The sequence below is a fragment of the Diaphorina citri genome, unplaced genomic scaffold, assembly GCF_000475195.1.
Source record: "Diaphorina citri unplaced genomic scaffold, Diaci psyllid genome assembly version 1.1 scaffold363, whole genome shotgun sequence".
Classification (NCBI taxonomy): domain Eukaryota; kingdom Metazoa; phylum Arthropoda; class Insecta; order Hemiptera; family Psyllidae; genus Diaphorina; species Diaphorina citri.
The window spans coordinates 50,642-72,714 of record NW_007377798.1 but is presented as its reverse complement, the minus strand read 5'-3'; the positions used below and the strand labels follow the sequence as shown (position 1 = coordinate 72,714).

The 22,073-nt window shown below is 38.1% G+C and overlaps 1 protein-coding gene across 1 annotated transcript in view; it reads left to right on the top strand.

The window, feature by feature from the left end:
• The first annotated feature begins 105 nt into the window (after positions 1–105).
• Positions 106–22,073, top strand: part of LOC103508057 (protein expanded) — a 33,493-nt gene continuing 11,525 nt past the window's right edge. Inside the window, exons 1-6 of the mRNA XM_026822764.1 lie at positions 106–249; positions 3,060–3,159; positions 17,399–17,478; positions 17,940–18,019; positions 18,652–18,850; positions 19,476–19,986. Coding sequence (XP_026678565.1) covers positions 127–249; positions 3,060–3,159; positions 17,399–17,478; positions 17,940–18,019; positions 18,652–18,850; positions 19,476–19,986 — 1,093 coding nt within the window. The 5' untranslated portion in view covers positions 106–126. The remainder of the gene's footprint in view (positions 250–3,059; positions 3,160–17,398; positions 17,479–17,939; positions 18,020–18,651; positions 18,851–19,475; positions 19,987–22,073) is intronic.

Below are 22,073 nucleotides of genomic sequence, written 5' to 3'. Positions count from 1 at the left end.
AAAAATCCTACAATGCTGCAGTGAGCACCAAAGTTGTGACATAATAACACAAAGAAATTGCATTTACATTTACATTTTTTTTTTCATTGTTTTGGTTTCAGACGTTACCGGTACGGGATGTAAAGCATGCGCAATTGCTCTGTCAGTGCGCCAGTACAGTGCTGTAACGCTGCTGAGTTATCCGCACCGGGTCTAAGATTCGTCGCCGTTCATCTTCTCACCAAACAAGTCTTGTACTTCATTGTCGAGGTAAGTGATTCCAATGGTATTGTTATCTATTACTCTATTAGCCTACCTATTACTTTTGTTTCAGCATCAGGATTAGGAAATAAAAAAGTTCTACTCTCAATAGGTCCCACACAAACTCAATATGTTTACATTAGGTAGAAACACTCTACTATCACGTCACGTGAAGTCATGGGGACTTGGAGAGTCAGAAAGATGCTGTTCAAAATTTTCCCATAATTTTGTAGGTAATTTTTTCGTTCAGGGCAGCCACACTACCATCACGTTACGTCACTTTACGGACAGCCAAACTACTATCACGTCACGTAACGTGAGGGTGTTGTGGTTGTCGTGAACGAAATTACCTACAATATTATGGAAAAACTTTGAACTACATACGTATTTACTTTTACCAGACATACCTAGTAGACATACCTAGGTGTGTGTTTGATTTATTCGGAATTCAACTTCTAGAAATCTTTCTATGAAAAGTTTAATCCATAGAACCATTATCAAACCATTATTTCGACACGTATTATAGGTACCTGTGTATATCCTCGTATAAGATAAAATCATATCCAATATACTACTTTAAATATCCTGCAGTGATCCCCCCTCCATATTCACTTCCACCTAAGGATGAACAGGAAGTACCTCCCCTGGTTCTGAAAATCCTAAGCTCTGAACTATTGTCTGTATTCAGGGGTCATTCTGATGAGGATTAGCACTATAACACATGTACAGATGTGTTTATAAAGGTACTGATTTTCTCTAATCACGATCGAATAAACTACGGGCTGAAAAATTCCCGGAGGGACGGGCACAGCTTGTTATTCGATATCTCTAACCGTTTAAGCCAGTTTGAAGTGATGGAAAAGTCTGAACGTGTGTGAAAGCCAAGCGTTTTAGACGGTCTGATGCGATGGCAAAATCGGGACGTGTGTGTGGCTCGTATTATCCGTAGGTAGCCAGATCTCTGTACACATAGATACCTAAGGTACCTAGATAGCTGCCTGACTAGTGCTCCACTTGAAGATAGTTATATAGAGGGTTTAATTGTGATTTCCTGAGCCTGTAGGTTAATTGTTTCCAAATCCCAAACTCTAATACGTCATTGATTTACTGCAGGCAGGTGTAGGTACAGACCTATAGTTATTTAAATCCTTTGAAGATAGGCTAAGGAAGCGTGCCACACCTTTTGTACCTAAGCATTGGTAGGTATCTATTAATTAGGTATTGCGATGTGTGTCTAAATTTCGTAACTTTGTACGTATGTTTTTCATTCAAATACATACCTAGTTCTGCATACAAAAACACCAAACTTGACCCATTCAATACGTATGTAATGTTCCGGGACAGATTATAGGCTTTTGGGCCAATTTCAGGGTCGAAAAGTATTCAATACAAAGTCCGTATGTAGCTGATGTCTCTCATTAAAGTTTTATATATATAAAGATATCAGCCTAACCATGTTGTTACACTTATTTGGGTATGGATGGATGGTCTTATGTGAATTCCATGCTGGTCAAATTTTAGATGCCGAAAAAGTATATTTTCCATACTCAGTGCCTTAACCTTTTGTCGGAATTCAGGTCTCCTACTGAGCTTCAAGTAGATTCTGAGATATCCAAACACTATAGTAGGTACTATAGTGTAAATCGAACAGTTCAAGATTACATGTGCTTAAGAAGAAGATATGCACAGACTTTGGACCATTTGTTTCAAAGTTCAATATTCTTCTAAACCAAAATCCTCGCATTCCATTCCAGTGAACATTCCATAATATACCGATACCAGCTCTAGATCTTCTTTTGAACCAACAAAGAGTGACCCAAGTGAGGTAGACACCTATCCTGGGTATTAATGATAATTTGATAACTTTACCGTTTGTGTTGGTCGTAACATTACGGGCTCGGGGGTCGGTCTTATGTGTTATGTGATAATTTGTCGAGAGCTGTACAAAAAGTGAGACCTAGCATTCTTCTCACTCAGGGATGTTGCATATCGTACCACACAATTTAGTGTACAGTTCTCTAGTCTTCACGTTAATAATAAAAGCGGCACTCTTGTGATCACCGCCTTGACAAATAATAAGCCACGCCAGACATTCGTAAACACACTGTATATGTTACCTGTTATGTTTAAAGGTGACCCTGAACATTGTGTTTATCTTGCGTCCATAAGGTGAGAGCGATGTGGTTTGAGGTTTTCAAAACATAGTTGAAATTCCTCGATGCCAGCAAACGGGAACCTTCAAACGGGCAGTTCCAAGTTGTTATCTTGGCTGTGATGTATTTGTGTAGGCGACTAACCATACTTCCATGTGTAGAGCATTGCCCGCTCTGTCACCACTGAGGAAAGTTATATGAGTTTTATTTTGTTATGGAAAAAATGTACCAGACCAGTTTGCGTTCAAAGACAAACATAGCGAGAGATCGGAAAACCTTGGACGTGGATTTCTTTACTAATATGGGTGGAAACTTTGAATTCTTGTATTGATTGCTAATGCTAGTTTATACATATTTCGAACAGGTTAATTTTTGAATTTTACAACATTTTTACACCATTTTTGGTTGAATTAGACGAGGAGACATGTCCTGCGTTAACTAATGTGATCTCTTTATGAAGCATGCTAGTTTATACATATTTCGAACAGGTTAATTTTTGAATTTTACAACATTTTTACACCATTTTTGGTTGAATTAGACGAGGAGACAATACATGTCCTGCGTTAACTAATGTGATCTCTTTATGAAGTCACTGAAACAAAATCCCTTCTTCCATATTACACCGAATTATTGACCTAATCAATTTGATTTTGATCCTGATTTCAGCCGAAAGCCCGCACAAAGGAGTTGCTACAGAGAACATGCCAGCACCTCTCGTCACAAGGAATGCTTGGAGCAGACCTGTTCGGTTTAGCCACAGATTTAGGTAAGTTGGTTCAATCCTCTTCTTTTTCTTCGCCTTTTCCCGTGTACAGACGGTGTCGGAGTTTTCCGTCAGCCTCTCAATCAGCCCTAACTAGGGTAATTGCTTTGGGCTGACATTTGGCTACAAATTTTATGGATGCCCTTCGCACTCAACCTTTGCTATTTCTTTAGCAAGGGGAATTCAGGCTGGTATACTCCCTGTTAATAGTCCCCCAGCCAGACTAAGCTGGTCTACTCGATGCTCGATGTTTAACGTACGGCTGAGTAAAAATGACGACTCAAAAGGTAGAGATACAAAATTTGACCCATACATTAATACAAACCGATCTCAAGACTTGATGTCCTAGAAGTTGGTATTTATCCTTTTGGCGTATGTATGTTTACAACGAGTCTCAGAGGAATTAGATACCACTGGAGACAGAGGACATTTAGATGATTTTGAAAAAGTTTTCAATCAACTGTCATTTCCCATCATCTCGAATTATAGGTGCCTATATTTAAATTTCGTAGATCGTAGACATAGATAAAGAGGATTCTAGAAGATAGAAATTGCCGAAATTATACAGGGTGTCCACCAAACTAGCTGAACCATATGAAATTGATTCCCAAGTTCAACTTATTGTTCCATTACAAATTTTCATCAGTAAATGGTTTCTTCAAATTAAATTGATCCCAAGGGCAAGGAAAACCTAGACCCTTGACAAATGGAGTGTGCTTGAAGGCATGTGATGTGTTCCAATCCATCCAAGGGCAAGGAAAACCTAGACCCTTGACAAATGGAGTGCGCTTGAAGGCATGTGATGTGTTCCAATCCACTCGCCCCACCTACCTATAATATTGAATAATTTTACTATACAAAGTACCTACTCTTTGAAGAAATGTTTGGGTATCAAGCAAAATGGTCGTTTAAACGTTTAATGGATATTTGAACAACACCAAAAATAATTAAACCAGCCAGCTAGAGAATGATATCTGATTATGTACCTGCCTACGACAAATATATTCCGAAATGTTTGGGTATCAAGCAAAATGGTCGTTTAAACGTTTAATGGATATTTGAACAACACCAAAAATAATTAAACCAGCCAGCTAGATAATGATATCTGATTCTTTGAAGAAATGTTTGGGTATCAAGCAAAATGGTCGTTTAAACGTTTAATGGATATTTGAACAACACCAAAAATAATTAAACCAGCTAGCTAGAGAATGATATCTGATTATGTATATGTACCTGCCTACGACAAATATATTCTGGCAATTTGGGCAAAAAGAAGAATAAAATTAATATAAATAATTTTATGCTGTTTAATGCCACCCACTCTTTAAAGAAATGTCTTGATAAATATTAAATATCCAATATGTATGTCCTCTGTCATTTATGATATTATTACGGTAGATGTACAAGTAGAACGTAGGTTGATACCTAAGTAGGCACCTTACCTGTCCCAAATTAATATAAATAATTTTATGCTGTTTAATGCCACCCACTCTTTAAAGAAATGTCTTGATAAATATTAAATATCCAATATGTATGTCGTGTGTCATTTATAATATTATTATGGTAGATGTACAAGTAGAACGTAGGTTGATACCTAAGTAGGCACCTTACATGTCCCGTGCGTTTATGCATTTTCAACCTGGCGATAAAATGGATGGGTGGCCGTCCGTCTGGCCAAACATGTCTAATTTGTCTGATGTGGACCATCATGTTGGCACCAAGTCACCAATATAAACAATTCCTTTCCAAGTAGTACTATAATAGTAGACCATAGTGCACGTATACACAGCTCACTTCTTTACGGACTATAGAATCTACCTATTATATTTTGAGATGGAAATCCTATCTGCCTTCTGACTTCTGGTACTCATAAAAACCCAAATTGCTCACTGAAGTTTCAGTTACAAATTCAAGTTGTGACATTCGAGACGATTTTCTGACCCGTAGTCAACATGGTAGGGTGGCCAAATATTCTTGTGGACAAGGGATAGGGGGGGCACCTTGTCTGATTTTGGAGGCCCATCAGGGGTGAACCATAGGTCAGTCACTCTCAGTCTCGTGAGGTGTTTGGAAACCTGTAGAGTGGGTACTGGGAAGTTGTGACATTCGAGACGATTTTCTGACCCGTAGTCAACATGGTAGGGTGGCCAAATATTCTTGTGGACAAGGGATAGGGGGGGCAGGGGCACCTTGTCTGATTTTGGAGGCCCATCAGGGGTGAACCATCGGTCAGTCACTCTCAGTCTCGTGAGGTGTTTGGAAACCTGTAGAGTGGGTACTGGGACTGGTTTCCACATTGATAGTTGCCCAAATATTTATGTAGGTGGTCATTGGTCATCGTTTGATGCCCATTTCAGTCACAGAAATTTTGGCCCTTGTCTTTGGCGACGCGACTAGATCTTTTGTGACTTCCATATGGGATGTTTGATATTTACAATAACATCTAGTCCTTTCCGACATTATTTAATACAACAATTCTAATTCCACAAAAAATTAAGTGATTTAACAGTGACATTAAGTCCTGTGATATAGTAACAGTGGGTTTCCACATTGATAGTTGCCCAAATATTTATGTAGGTGGTCATTGGTCATCGTTTGATGCCCATTTCAGTCACAGAAATTTTGGCCCTTGTCTTTGGCGACGCGACTAGATCTTTTGTGACTTCCATATGGGATGTTTGATATTTACAATAACATCTAGTCCTTTCCGACATTATTTAATACAACAATTCTAATTCCACAAAAAATTAAATGATCTAACAGTGACAATAAGTCCTGTGATATAGTAACAGTGGGTCCTCATCTTAAACCCCAAAGAACTCCTCAGTTAAAGGCCCTGGGTACTGGGACTGGTTTCCACATTGATAGTTGCCCAAATATTTATGTAGGTGGTCATTGGTCATCGTTTGATGCCCATTTCAGTCACCGACTTTGAAATTTTATCTTTGGCGGCGCGACTAGATCTTTTGTGACTTCCATATGGGATGTTTGATATTTACAATAACATCTAGTCCTTTCCGATATTATTTAATACAACAATTCTAATTCCACAAAAAATTAAATGATTTAACAGTGACAATAAGTCCTGTGATATAGTAACAGTGGGCCCTCATCTTAAACCCCAAAGAACTCCTCAGTTAAAGGCCCTGGGTGAGCAATAAAACCCGGGCTCCGAAATCTACCATCACGCCAAGATGTAAGGGCTTCAGGTCCATACGTAGTTGATGTGAGCGTCTACCCTAAGACCTGAGACCAAGATCCCAAGGTCATCATCGAGCCAGGACCAAATGAAAGCGCGCTTGATGATGACTCTAAACATTACTTCTCAATAGAACCAACCTCAGTGGTGCAGTGGTTAACGCGTTGGACTTTGGATCTGGAGGTTGGTGATTCGAGTCCAAGTCAAATCATTAAATTTATCTAGGTGTAATAATTGGGGAACGATATTTGTGACAGTTATTTAAGTACATTTTATGCTTAACTCAATCAAAAATTCGTTACTTCTCAATAGTCAATACGGACCCATGAAGAACGTTAGAGAACGATACCGCTATGTACGGTAAAAATTCCGTCTATTTTATTTCTATGTATAGGAAATCAAGTGTTACATAACAGCGCATTCTGGTGACACATCCCGAAAACCGAAGAAAAAATGTAGGTTACAAAATAAAGATACGTATTAACCACAATATTAAGGAGCGCGGTAGCGCTCCGCCTCGCCAAGTCAAGAAAGTTTGACCGCGCTACTAGAGATTATGCTTTATGGGAATATCTGCTATCATGCCCAAGATATGCATAAGTAAATAAATTATTATTGCTGACGTCACATCGTTCTAAGTGCATCTATCGGACAAGACACACAAAACTTACAGGACAGTGAATTATTGTCATTCATCAGACGGGCCCTCCACACACCTGACTATCTTCTCAATTCTGTTGTCAATAGAGAAGAAATATTTTGCATTCCTCTACTCAAGGGTTTCAAATACGTCAGGACCTATGACGACCATTGGGTAGAAATACGACCAAGGGCTTTCGTTCGTAGAGCAGGTTGGAGTTAGATACGTTTTTCGGATCTGGCCTTGGAATCCGGGTTGTACCTATTAGACATCATCTCAGATTTGTGAGGACTAATGTGGAGCTACTTTGAAAGCGTAGCGATTACTGGCATTACTAGGGTAAAAATATTTATTTAAAAATAATATTAATTTAAAACTAAGGAACACTTCTAAGGGAGGAACTCAATAATGCTCGTTTTTCTGATATCCAAACAAGAATGACCGATTCATAAACTAGGTAATTTAGCTAAAAATTTGTGAAGAGGTTCTTCAGCTTCACCACAAATAATGAATGCTTTACCTACCTAGATGTTTATAAAATTTTGTTGTGTTGTCCTGGTCCAGGACCAAACCTGTCTTCAGTCACTCAGGTGTAGCTTAACATCATGTGAGTTCCCTTCACTCCAGCACTCCTACCTGACCTCAACATTCCTTCACATATTTCTCTCGTCCAACTGTCCATGTAGAGAAGTGTGGTAGTTTTCCCGAGCATAGCGATCTGGTTAGTCATTCAGCTCACATAACTTTGACGTAATTCGGAATTAATATTGGAATTTCAACCATTGGGTGGTTCAGACATGATTTCAGCCCGAGGACATTACTGTCAGTGTCAAAGAAGGACTCTAACCAGAGGACTTGGTCGAAATATCTTGGAAATATTCGTACTTGGTTATTGCGGAGGAAAAAAGAACGTCATTCCAAATTGACGTCGATTCAAAGAGAAATGTATTTTCTGTTTTGTCGATATCATTTATTTTTGAAGTATCTATCCGCAAGTTCCACAGCATGAGAATCTTGACTTGGAATCGTCAACTGGAACTAGATGAAGACAAATTTCAACAGGACATAGGACATTATTCATAGTAAATACCTAATACAACTTTTTCACAGTCCTCGATCCTCATGAACTATTTCAATTTTCAATTTAAACCAGAACCGGTATCATCAATTATTATTATTGTTGCAATTTGCGATGTAAACAAATTTCAACAGGACATAGGACATTATTCATAGTAAATACCTAATACAACTTTTTCACAGTCCTCGATCCTCATGAACTATTTCAAATTTCAATTTAAACCAGAACCGGTATCATCAATTATTATTATTATTGTTGCAATTTGCGATGTAGGTTTAATGTACAAAAAGATAGTCAAGTTGGTTGAGTACCAAATACTAACAGAGAGTACTCAACATACCAACGGCGGGAAACAAATGTAAACAACATTCAAAGAAAAAGTTGTTAGGGCAGACAAAAAATTCCTTGTTATGTGAACAGCATTTTTATAGTCATCTCATTGTGGTTATTTGTAACAGATGTGATTGTAGCTTGTACATATGTCCATGTAATTTGGAGAGTTGATGAAAAATAAGAAGAAAACGAACTTTGTGTATGCGGCAAATAATTAACCCTTGAGTATGTGAAGATGTGATTGTAGCTTGTACATATGTCCATGTAATTTGGAGAGTTGATGAAAAATAAGAAGAAAACGAACTTTGTGTATGCGGCAAAGAATTAACCCTTGAGTATGTGGTCATCAAAATGCTACTTCAAATCATGAATCTTTGTGGTAAAGCAGAGAGCTTTTTCACAACTTTGTGGGTATCATAGTATTACAAGTCTTTCATTTACTACTTCAAATCATGAATCTTTGTGGTAAAGCAGAGAGCTTTTTCACAACTTTGTGGGTATCACAGTATTACAAGTCTTTCATTTACTGCTTCAAATCATGAATCTTTGTGGTAAAGCAGAGAGCTTTTTCACAACTTTGTGGGTATCACAGTATTACAAGTCTTTCATTTACTCAAACATCATATTTATTATCGCTCCTCTCTTCGACTTGTAATGCCGCCACTGGTCGTACTCGATTAAAGGTAGCTACTCAATTGTCTCACGAGGGCTGAGTGCACCCCGAACCCAAGCACAGAGCCGAAAAAAACCTCGGCCCCGCCGGGAATCGAACCCGGACCTCCTGCGTGCAAGCCTAGTGTGATATCCACTCGGGCACGGAGGTTGCTACTTATGTAAACCTTTGTGATAAAGAAAAATACATCTATGAAACTTTGTAGGTAACAATATGCTGATGATGCTCACTGATTTTCCACTTAAACTAACAATACCTACGTACAAATTATAAAATTAAGAACTAGGTACTGATTAAAGTAGCTACTCAATTGTCCTCACGAGGTTGAGTGCACCCCGAACTCCAAGCACAGAGCCGAAAAAAACCTCGGCCCCGCCGGAAATCGAACCCGGACCTCCTGTGTGCAAGACTAGTGTGATACCCACTCGGGCACGGAGGTTGCTACTTATGTAAACCTTTGTGATAACGAAAAATACATTTATGAACCTTATGTAGGTAACAATATGCTGATGATGCTCACTGATTTTCCACTTAAACTAACAATACCTACGTACAAATTATAAAATTAAGAACTAGGTACTTACGTATAAATTCCAGGATGCCTAAAAGGAAAGTATAAGGCCGTCTACAGCTACACACAGAGCTAATGAATCTCAACTGGCGACAGGGTTGAAGGTGATGCGACAAGCGACGAGACGGGTTGATATGAAATGGCAACTTTGCCAACCTTCATTGAACAAGACTACAAGACCAAGAAGAAAACACTGCTTGTTAACGTTTTCAATGAAAGAATTCCCAAGAAAAAAACTCGTAAAACTAAGAACCAAGAGAGTATGGAAGCATTTTTCAGAATGAAAAGAACTTGAATGGAGTAATGGTAATAATGATGATCATGATAAAGAACTGTTTGATAATCTCGGAGATATGACGACTATATTCCATATAAGAAGTTGATTAGGAATAATATCCAGTAATGAAGGATTGGAGATCTGGATAAAAGTCCTGAAAAAAGAAAGAAAAGATAATAATAACGGCTCAGTAAAAAGATAACAATACGGCTGAGTAAAAATGACGACCCAAAAGGTAGAGATACAAAATTTGACCCATACATTAATACAAACCGATCTCAAGACTTGATCCAATGTCCAAGAAGTTCGTATCTATCCTTTTGGCGTATGTATGTTTACAACGAGTCTCAGAGGAATTAGATACCTGGAGGCAGAGGACATTTAGATGATTTTGAAAAAGTTTCCAATCAACTGTCATTTCCCATCATCTCGAATTATAGGTGCCTATATTTAAATTTCGTAGATAGTAGACATAGATAAAGAGGATTCTAGAAGATAGAAATTAGTGATGATATTATGCCTACCGACTACTCATGTACCTACGAGTAGGAATATTGATAATTTAATCAATCTCTACTCTAACCGAGAGTTTAACCTTCCAATTAGCTTTACCAGTAACTTCTAGAAATCTAGCTCTCCAATTTTTTAGGCACCAAATCTAGGAACAAATTTTGGGTGACCAATGCTTATCATTATAGGTCGTTTCAAATTAATTTATTATTAATATCATATTGTGAGCTACACATCATCCTAGCATATACTTATGTAGATAGGTATCTACATGCTTACATATTGCTAGGAGAATTTCATAAATATAAATGAGAATACTAGTCATCACTTCTACAACATATTGAATACCTATATTATACATTATTACATATACCTATAGGTTCATAGATAGATACCTATCTAAATGTGACTATACTATCTTTGGAATTCCAACACATACGTTATGTATACACATCTACATTAATATACTTATATACTTATCTATATTGTAACTCAGAGCACTGGAATATCTACCACATAAACTATAAGAGAAAGATAGCGCGATGGTATTTGTACATCTGTACACTAGTGGCGAACTTCGGGAGATAATTGGTCTAGGAATAATGGACCACTCTTAGAAGAGGAGCACAAAAGGAAGGCAAGAGCACTTAGGAATAAAATCATCAGAAACCGGAAACTTTGGAGAGGACTGAGAATAATATTACAGACGGAGAAAATAACTAAATAAATTACAAATTTCAACATCCCCTTTGAAATTCATCTTCTTCAAAGATGTACAACGGACGGAGCCTCAACTTTCCGCAGCGCTGTTATCTGAATCAACTGCTCCGATCAAGGATATTTCCATCATACCTCGCCAGAGCTGTGAGGAGCAGAATGGTGGAGTCCATCATCTTCAACACTTCCACTCCTCCACTGCGTACAAGCAACCTGCCACAACAGGAAATCCCGGTCCCCCAAGTCCCCGGCCATGATTTATAAAGTCCACTTTGGCTTCTTATTTATTAGTCAGCAATTTGTGAAGTCCCCGATAGCGAAACAGTTGGTATCTGCCTACATATTGCAGAGAGGCAGCATCACCCTACAGAAGCGATCCTCAAACGATGACCTCCTCCCTATCTCCAGAGACACTTGGTCCTCAAGGTGAGGGCATAAGGGACCTCGAAAAATAAACTCTCAAAACCACTTCAGCGTGAGCTGCTTGGCCATTATGGGTTCGCAGGGTGTTCCATAAACGATTCAAAGTAAATTTCTCATTTGAAAGGTGATTTTTACGAGGGAGAACTTTAGATTAGCAAATTGAAACTTTAGGTGTTCCTAGAACTCTTTTGTCCCTTGAACCAAGCGCTTGTTTTGGTCTCGTTCACAGGAACTAACTTTTTTGTGTTTTGATTTAGGTGGTTTCTGATCTTATCCTTAGAATGTTCCCATTCCTGACCTCCTTGTCTACTCGGAAATGTAAAGTTATTCACCTCTAAAGTTCTGCGTCATTCAAGATATTTGGTTCAACTCTTTTGTCCGCAAGTAATTAAAGGCGCCTACACACACCATATGTAGGGACCCCGCCCCTACTGACATGGGAGAGAGAGGGAGAGCGAGAGAGAGAAAGAGAGAGAGAGAGCCAGTAGTGGAATTAATGATAGACCTCTCAGCTCAGAAGGATATATAAATTCTAATAAAATAAAAACCAGTAGCCAAAGTCTTAATTATATGTTGTACATTTAAATCAGGACCTTCGATATCGGGGGAAGAGATTTCCGACATTCTCTCTTTCTTTGATAGATATTGCAATCTCGTCGATATAATGCTTAAAGAGTACTCAGATACCAAAATGGGATCCTTTCATCAATGACTTGGACGATATTAATATTTTCATAATAATAACATAGGGAATATGGAGATGGGTTCATAATTTAATCCATGTCACGTCTAAAGTTCCATCTCTCATTCCAAAAGACACACCATTTCACCACATGAAAAGAACTTGAATGGAGTAATGGTAATAATGATGATCATGATAAAGAACTGTTTGATAATCTCGGAGATATGACGACTATATTCCTAGCCATATAAGAAGTTGATTAGGAATAATATCCAGTAATGAAGGATTGGAGATCTGGACAAAAGTCCTGAAAAAAGAAAGAAAAGATAATAATAATGGCTCAGTAAAAAGATAATAATACGGCTGAGTAAAAATGACGACTCAAAAGGTAGAGATACAAAATTTGACCCATACATTAATACAAACCGATCTCAAGACTTGATGTCCAAGAAGTTCGTATTTATCCTTTTGGACGAGTCTCAGAGGAATTAGATACCACTGGAGACAGAGGACATTTAGATGATTTTGAAAAAGTTTCCATTCAACTGTCATTTCCCATCATTTCGAATTATAGGTGCCTATAGTAGAATAATAATGGCTCAGTAAAAAGATAATAATACGGCTGAGTAAAAATGACGACTCAAAAGGTAGAGATACAAAATTTGACCCATACATCTCAAGACTTGATCCAATGTCCAAGAAGTTCGTATCTATCCTTTTGGCGTATGTATGTTTACAACGAGTCTCAGTGGAATTAGATACCTGGAGGCAGAGGACATTTAGATGATTTTGAAAAAGTTTCCAATCAACTGTCATTTCCCATCATCTCGAATTATAGGTGCCTATATTTAAATTTCGTAGATAGTAGACATAGATAAAGAGGATTCTAGAAGATAGAAATTAGTGATGATATTATGCCTACCGACTACTCATGTACCTACGAGTAGGAATATTGATAATTTAATCAATCTCTACTCTAACCGAGAGTTTAATTTTCCAATTAGCTTTACCAGTAACTTCTAGAAATCTAGCTCTCCAATTTTTTAGGCACCAAATCTAGGAACAAATTTTGGGTGACCAGTGCTTATCATTATAGGTCGTTTCAAATTAATTTATTATTAATATCATATTGTGAGCTACACATCATCCTAGCATATACTTATGTAGATATAGGTATCTACATCTACATGCTCACATATTGCTAGGAGAATTTCATAAATATAAATGAGAATACTAGTCATCACTTCTACAACATATTGAATATACATTATTATTATTATTACATATACCTATAGGTTCATAGATAGATACCTATCTAAATGTGACTATACCTACTATCTTTGGAATTCCAACACATACGTTATGTATACACATCTACATTAGCTTATCATTATAGGTCGTTTCAAATTAATTTATTATTAATATCATATTGTGAGCTACACATCATCCTAGCATATACTTATGTAGATAGGTATCTACATGCTTACATATTGCTAGGAGAATTTCATAAATATAAATGAGAATACTAGTCATCACTTCTACAACATATTGAATACCTACCTATATTATACATTATTACATATACCTATAGGTTCATAGATAGATACCTATCTAAATGTGACTATACTATCTTTGGAATTCCAACACATAGGTACGTTATGTATACACATCTACATTAATATATACTTATATACTTATCTATATTATAACTCAGAGCACTGGAATATCTACCACATAAACTATAAGAGAAAGATAGCGCGATGGTATTTGTACATCTGTACACTAGTGGCGAACTTCGGGAGATAATTGGTCTAGGAATAATGGACCACTCTTAGAAGAGGAGCACAAAAGGAAGGCAAGAGCACTTAGGAATAAAATCATCAGAAACCGGAAACTTTGGAGAGGACTGAGAATAATATTACAGACGGAGAAAATAACTAAATAAATTACAAATTTCAACATCCCCTTTGAAATTCATCTTCTTCAAAGATGTACAACGGACGGAGCCTCAACTTTCCGCAGCGCTGTTATCTGAATCAACTGCTCCGATCAAGGATATTTCCATCATACCTCGCCAGAGCTGTGAGGAGCAGAATGGTGGAGTCCATCATCTTCAACACTTCCACTCCTCCACTGCGTACAAGCAACCTGCCACAACAGGAAATCCCGGTCCCCCAAGTCCCCGGCCATGATTTATAAAGTCCACTTTGGCTCCTTATTTATTAGTTATATTATACATTATTACATATACCTATAGGTTCATAGATAGATACCTATCTAAATGTGACTATACTATCTTTGGAATTCCAACACATACGTTATGTATACACATCTACATTAATATACTTATATACTTATCTATATTGAAATCTACCATCACGCCAAGATGTAAGGGCTTCAGGTCCATACGTAGTTGATGTGAGCGTCTACCCTAAGACCTGAGACCAAGATCCCAAGGTCATCATCGAGCCAGGACCAAATGAAAGCGCGCTTGATGATGACTCTAAACATTACTTCTCAATAGAACCAACCTCAGTGGTGCAGTGGTTAACGCGTTGGACTTTGGATCTGGAGGTTGGTGATTCGAGTCCAAGTCAAATCATTAAATTTATCTAGGTGTAATAATTGGGGAACGATATTTGTGACAGTTATTTAAGTACATTTTATGCTTAACACAATCAAAAGTTCGTTACTTCTCAATAGTCGATACGGACCCATGAAGAACTTTAGAGAACGATACCGTTATGTACGGTAAAAATTCCGTCTATTTTATTCCTATGTATAGGAAATCAAGTGTTACATAACAGCGCATTCTGGTGACACATCCCGACAACCGAAGAAAAAATGTAGGTTACAAAATAAAGATACTTATTAACCATCACAGTATGCTTTATGGGAATATCTGCTATCATGCCCAAGATATGCTGCAATCTCGTCGATATAATGCTTAAAGAGTACTCAGATACCAAAATGGGATCCTTTCATCAATGACTTGGACGATATTAATATTTTCCTAATAATAACATAGGGAATATGGAGATGGGTTCATAATTTAATCCATGTCACGTCTATAGTTCCATCTCTCATTCCAAAAGACACACCATATCACCATGTAACCCACAATCCCAGGCCTCTCAGAGAACGATTGACTTGGACGATATTAATATTTTCCTAATAATAACATAGGGAATATGGAGATGGGTTCATAATTTAATCCATGTCACGTCTATAGTTTCATCTCTCATTCCAAAAGACACACCATATCACCATGTAACCCACAATCCCAGGCCTCTCAGAGAACGAAATCCCCTGAAAACATGCCTGTAAGTGAGTTCTTTATATTCTTGGACATTCTGGTACTCGGAGCTCGGAGAGTCTTGGAGCCCGTGAACACACCAGACTACCAGTTACTTTGATACTGTCTTCAGCATTTCCTCGGGTTTTCGAGTTTTGACGTTTGGATTTTTGACCTTGAGGATTCATAATTTTTCAAGACTCTCAAAAACAAAGCTCAAAACTTGAGACCTTGCAGACCAAGTTCGATGAACGAGCCAGGGTCTTTGCTTGTGCTTCAAGTTTCAAGACTCTCAAAAACAAAGCTCAAAACTTGAGACCTTGCAGACCAAGTTCGATGAACGAGCCAGGGTCTTTGCTTGTGCTTCAAATGTAGACTCTGTAGACACATTTGAGTTGAATACAAGAGAGAAAATTGAAAATATTTTGATGTGTATTTTGCATCCTTATGTGATTGACTTAGTAGCCTTCATTAGATATTTCACTGATATTAGTGCTTTATTTAGACTGCCGATTAAGGACACGTAGTCCATTTATCGCAACAGTTTGACTAGATGGAGAATACCTATAAATAGACTGGTGTTGTTGTCGAGATGGCAGTCCAAAGCCGAATCTCATTGGTTCAGCCATGTTTTGTTTCACATAATAAAATACAACTCAGGTATTCATCTTACTTGGTGTTCTGGTACCAGTTTTCTTTTTAAGCGAATGTAGCACAGTACCTATTGGCTCCATGTATAGTTTACAATTTTCCTAATAATTCTACATAGTGGATAAAAAGTTTGATGAGTTCTAGTAATAGCTCACCCACCTACATTTCTTGCTGGTCACTTTTGCAGCTTGCTAGTCTCAAAAGGCAAACCTTTTACTAATTTACTAACGGCAAACATGGTTATTTCCAGATGATATCGGCCGATGCAGAACCAAAGATCACCAAGTCCGCCGCCAACTTGCATCGTGCCAATCGAAGTCTCTCGCGAACCAAGGCCGAAACCCAATTTATCCGTGAAGCATCGTGCAATGACTTCTCACCACTTTCACACAACTCTCACCTGTATCATCTGAAGCAGAGGAAGCATGAAACATTGCCTGGCTCTGTGTGGCTGACCATATGCCATCGGGGCATTGAAATCTACGACAGGAACAAACATCATGACGGAGCTACCACTGATAAGTTCCAGTGGAATGACATCGGTCGTCTTACCTTTGATGTAAGTGTAAAGTCATCAAGTTTTCAAAGGCCGAACAAAGGAGTCAGCAATAATTTTGGGAGAAGATTTAAGTCTTCTCAGGTCTAATATGGAGCAATTCTTAAAAGGACGAAACATCTATCAAAATACCTCTCATTAACATTTCTATTTTCACTTTTACAGAGGAAGAAATTCGAAGTGCGTGCAATCAGTGGGTCTGGCAGCTCCAATGAGAAGCTCACCTACTTCTGCAGTAGCGACGAGAAAAGTAAACATTTGCTTCTTCTGTGTCGTGCCACCCACCAGTTTTCTTTCATACTGCAACCCAAATTGAACCAATTGCTCCGGAGTACCAACACTAGAGGTAAGACCAGTCGATTATTAAATCAGAAGATCGACACATTTTAACAGAAATCGATTCCCTTCAACATGCCTAAGAACAATAAGAAAGACAAAAGGAACCTAAGCTGAAAAGACAGTTTGTAGTAAAAAATAATTCATTGTAACATACCTTTTTGTGCAACCTATCCTTAATACATTCCACAAGTCCAATAACTATTTTATTATTACCATTTCTATGTTGTTCTCAGACGAGATGGCATTTCATTTAGCTTTGTTTTCTAATGGATGTTTATTTGCTCTTGTTTGCTTTCAGACGGAGAATTCATCTTTGTTGACCCAGAATACAAGATTAACAAATATGCTCCCAAGAACTGGCGTGCCTCTTCCACACATGTAAGTAGAGAGGCGAGGGCGAGGTATCGGGATAAGGGATTAATTTGGTACCTATTAAACCATCGACATCAGGGTTGCACAAACTCAAAGTGACCGCGGGCCGCAGTTTGTGCACACCTGATCGACATCGACAAAAGCCTACATACTTCCATGCAGATTTTATCAAAGACCATTTATAACATCCTATTGTTAGGGATTTTGACACCTTGAAAATCTTAAATCTAGTGAAACATCTTGTGGGGAAAATTGGGTCCTAATCATAACCAATGCAACGTTTGGTTCTCTTTAACCATGGTTCATAGTATTTGCTTATTTGTACATAGGTAAAACTACTTATTACAGATTTCTTAAACTAGTCTAAAATCTGAGCTACCTAACACTGTGGAATGTTACATTCCAATGTAGAATATTACATTTCACTCTATGACCTTTCTGTTCTCATGTCCCATTTTGTGTTGCAGGGTTTGGACAGCGCCGGAAAACCTCTCCTCACTTTTCATTTTCGTGTTCATTTTTATGTAGAAACTCCTTTCATTCTCCGGTAAGAACCTTTTCTTTCTTGTGGTAATTGATGATCTACAGTAGGTACTAGGTCTAGCCGATTTCAAAGGTAGGTAGATTAAGTCCCCAGTTGTTTTCTGACCTGCGAATGCCAGATATAGGGACATACCTCGAGATTTACTCATGCAATTTCCTTTAGCGACACCATAAACAAACAGGTACGACAAATAAGGACTATTTTAATATTAGCTTAGCATGAAACACATGCTCACGCTGAGCTAATGTTCAACTGTAGATTTGTCGTATTTTGTTTATGGTATCGCTAAAGAAAATTTGTAGCTTGCAGTGCAGTGAACGAGTGAACTTGGAAAAGAGCCTGCACGGGATTCCTGAAGGTCCAAAGGAGTCTAAAAACTTAACGTATTAGCAAACTTAATTCAGTACCTACCTACCTACCTATGTGTTGAAGAAAAGAGCCTGCACGGGATTCCTGAAGGTCCAAAGGAGTCTAAAAACTTAACGTATTAGCAAACTTAATTCAGTACCTACCTACCTATGTGTTGATCAAATTTAATCAAAATTGGACCATCCTTCGAGAGAGATATGTAGATATGTGTGTAATTAATCGGATGGAGTTATTTACCAATATTCTGTGTTCCTCTCCCTCTGCAGAGATGAAATCTCCCTCCACCACTACTACCTCCAGCTCAGACAGAACCTCATATCCAGGGGATGTCTGTTCGATTTCTCATTCAAGGAGGAACTCCTGTATCTGCTCGTGGGGCTTGCCCTGCAGGCAGATTTGGGAGACTTCTCTGAGACCCAACACACCGGGAATTACTTCCCGCTCCACGAATATTTCCCGCCTCAGGTAAGAATCATAATATTGCGAATAGCCGAGGTGTATTTTACTACGCGAAACAAAGCTGGATCAAACATGGCTGAACCAATGATATTGTGAGATTTCGCTGTGTTTACGTCCAAAGCAATAGGTGCCTATATTTAAATTTCGTAGATCGTAGACATAGATAAAGAGGATTCTAGAAGATAGAAATTAGTGATAATACTATAACCTTCATGATCCGTCTAGGTAGGTATGATAATATTATAATTATCACAATAATTCCACTGCTAAGTAGGTAAAGGAGTGAACCACCAACGTTATCATCTTTATCCACCAACGTTACCATCATTATGGAATGAATTCTCCTGAGACGTATCACGTAAAAGTTACTCATGAAATTTGCAACAGTGTAGTACCTAGTCATACTCAGTGGAATAACTTGGCTTCCCTAAGAATATTGCTTAGCTACAATTATTTTCAAGTCCAAGAGAATATTGGAGCAAAAGCCCCTTTAGGGATGATTCATTGCTAATATTATTATCCTGCCCATCTCAGCGAGCTTAGTACGAGTAAATTATTTCTGACTATAAACCTTCTGACTATAAACCTATCTTTAATATGATTCTAAAACTTGGTGTATGTTTCGTTCCAGACCATTCTGATGAAGGAAAGTCAACAGTTAGCTGCTGACCTCAGCACCCCGACGAGGTCTTACCAACCCCCCACCCCTAGCAAACAGCCCCGTCCTCCCCCATCCCACCATGTTTCTCCTGCCGTATCTTCAGTGAAGACAGCCGAGGTAGAAGCAGCGCCCAGGGGGAGAGATAGGGATCCTGAGGGTATGCTGGATATCCGGTCTCTTCGGGAGAAGAGTAAGAACTTGGATCTGCCCCTAATATCAGCCCTGTGTAACGATCGTTCTCTCATCAAGCAGACCAATGTATGTGTCTCACCCACCACCACACTCACACCCACAGAGAGTGGCACCCTCACACACACCGCTAAGAAGAAACTATTTGCCTCTTTCCTATCGTCAGGAGCGAGCAAAAACTCCTCATGTTTGGCGACAGGCAAGCTCAAGTATCCTGTGTCAAATCCCATCTTCAAATCAAGTAGGAAATCTCATAGTATTAGCAGTGACAACCCGGATAAGAAGTTACCGAGCTGAGTATACCTCAAATATGAGTGGTGGTCTTATAAATAAGAACCTAGTTAAATACATAGGTATGTGCCCATAGTAGTAGTTGATACCTATGTCATGTAGTGTGGGGTAGGTAATTAGCAACTTTAACCTTCACTTGGTAAAGTATCCTGCTTATCAGATTCCAATGATAAGTGTAATCATGTCACTCTACTGACTATCAAATACATAGGTAGGCACATTCAGATATTTCTCAGACTTAAATAAAAATGTTCTTGGAGTTTCTACATATTATGTATAATGTCTATAATATTATCGTGTAGTTAAATATTAATGTCATCTTGGGTAGGTTTCATCTTCCTACAAAAATTCGTGAAACATACTGTAATCATTCTCATTATCAATTATCACTTTGACCTCTGGAATTATTCACAATATGAAAATTATAGTAATTTGTTTTGTTTCTCCTTAGTTTTAGTACGTCTTGTAAATAGTGTAAAAAAATATAAATTTAAAATTTACGTACCTACAGTAATAATAATGACAGTGACAATAATAATACATTCCTTAAAAATAACTCTCAAAATGGGAAATACGAGAATACATTTCATTTAGATTTACGTGCCTATGCCTATTGGTGTGTAATCTTGCTAAATATTTCATTAAAGTAGAAATATAAATAGGTAGGTAAAAGTTATATCTAGGCATTTAAAAATCTTGATATGTTTGTCTATGAAAGGAGGAAAGTTGCACTTTTTTTTAAGATTTCATCTAATTTGTATAAAATATAATCTATGAAGGGGTGCTAAACTGCTGAAAGAGTAACCCACCTCCTCAATGTTATTGGAGATTTGCACATTCTGTAGTCCTATCTCTTCCCCATAGAATATATTGGGTATCCCAGGAAGCATGAACGTCAACAGAATTCCAGCAGCTGATGTGTTCCCTGGACTGATCCTTTGCTTATCATTGTTGCTGAGGGACCACATGATCCATCGTTCATCCATGAGATCATAGGCTGCACTCACTCTGTTGGCTTCTACGGTCATGTTGTCCAAGTTATGGATTCTAAAGTCAATCAGATCAAATGTTTGTTTGATACTCTGCATGCGTGAGCTCGAGTGGCCATACTTGGAGGCTACATCATCAACCAGATGATAGGATGCTATTAGTAGTTTGCTACCGTTCTGATCCATAATGCTACGCCATACAGCAAGTTTTTCAGAGAAGTCATGATCATCTTGCATCTGTTCCACTCCTTTGATGTAGAAACCATCAACATTGTGACCCAGCCAGAACTTGAGTACTTCTTCCACGCTCTCTGTGAAACCAGAAATGTGTTGTTAGCAATTAATGTAAAATCAACCTCCATCTAATAATTTACGGAAAAATAAGTAAAAAGAAGCACAACATATACCTAGGTACCTTCTTACCTAATATAAAAGACCAAATACTTCAATGATAACATGTAACATACCTGTGTCGTTAGGATGATTTTCAACATTGTGACCCAGCCAGAACTTGAGTACTTCTTCCACGCTCTCTGTGAAACCAGAAATGTGTTGTTAGCAATTAATGCAAAATCAACCTCCATCTAATAATTTACGGAAAAATAAGTAAAAAGAAGCACAACATATAGGTACCTTCTTACCTAATATAAAAGACCAAATACTTCAATGATAACATGTAACATACCTGTGTCGTTAGGATGATTCCTGCCCCATTCGCTAGGTTGATCTATCCTATAGGATGGGTGAGATATAGGTAAATCCAATATAAGAGACATGTTATTCAAATGTATTTTGTCCACTAGTTGCCTCAGATCCTCCATGTCTCCAAGGGTTGAGTCAATCTTGAAGAAAGTGTCCACATTACGGAAGTCATCAGGGTAGTGGGATGAGGTAAATATGGAGTTGAGACGTACATGGCTGACTCCCAAGTACTTCAAGTAGGACAGTCGCTCCGTGATTCCGTTAAGGTCACCTATACCTGTAAGTTAAAACAATAAGTGAATATTAATAAATAGGTATGTACGTCTTAATACGATATAACTTTGACAATCTGCTGAAGACGGGTCTGGAATGCAGACCCGAAACGTCCAGAATAAAA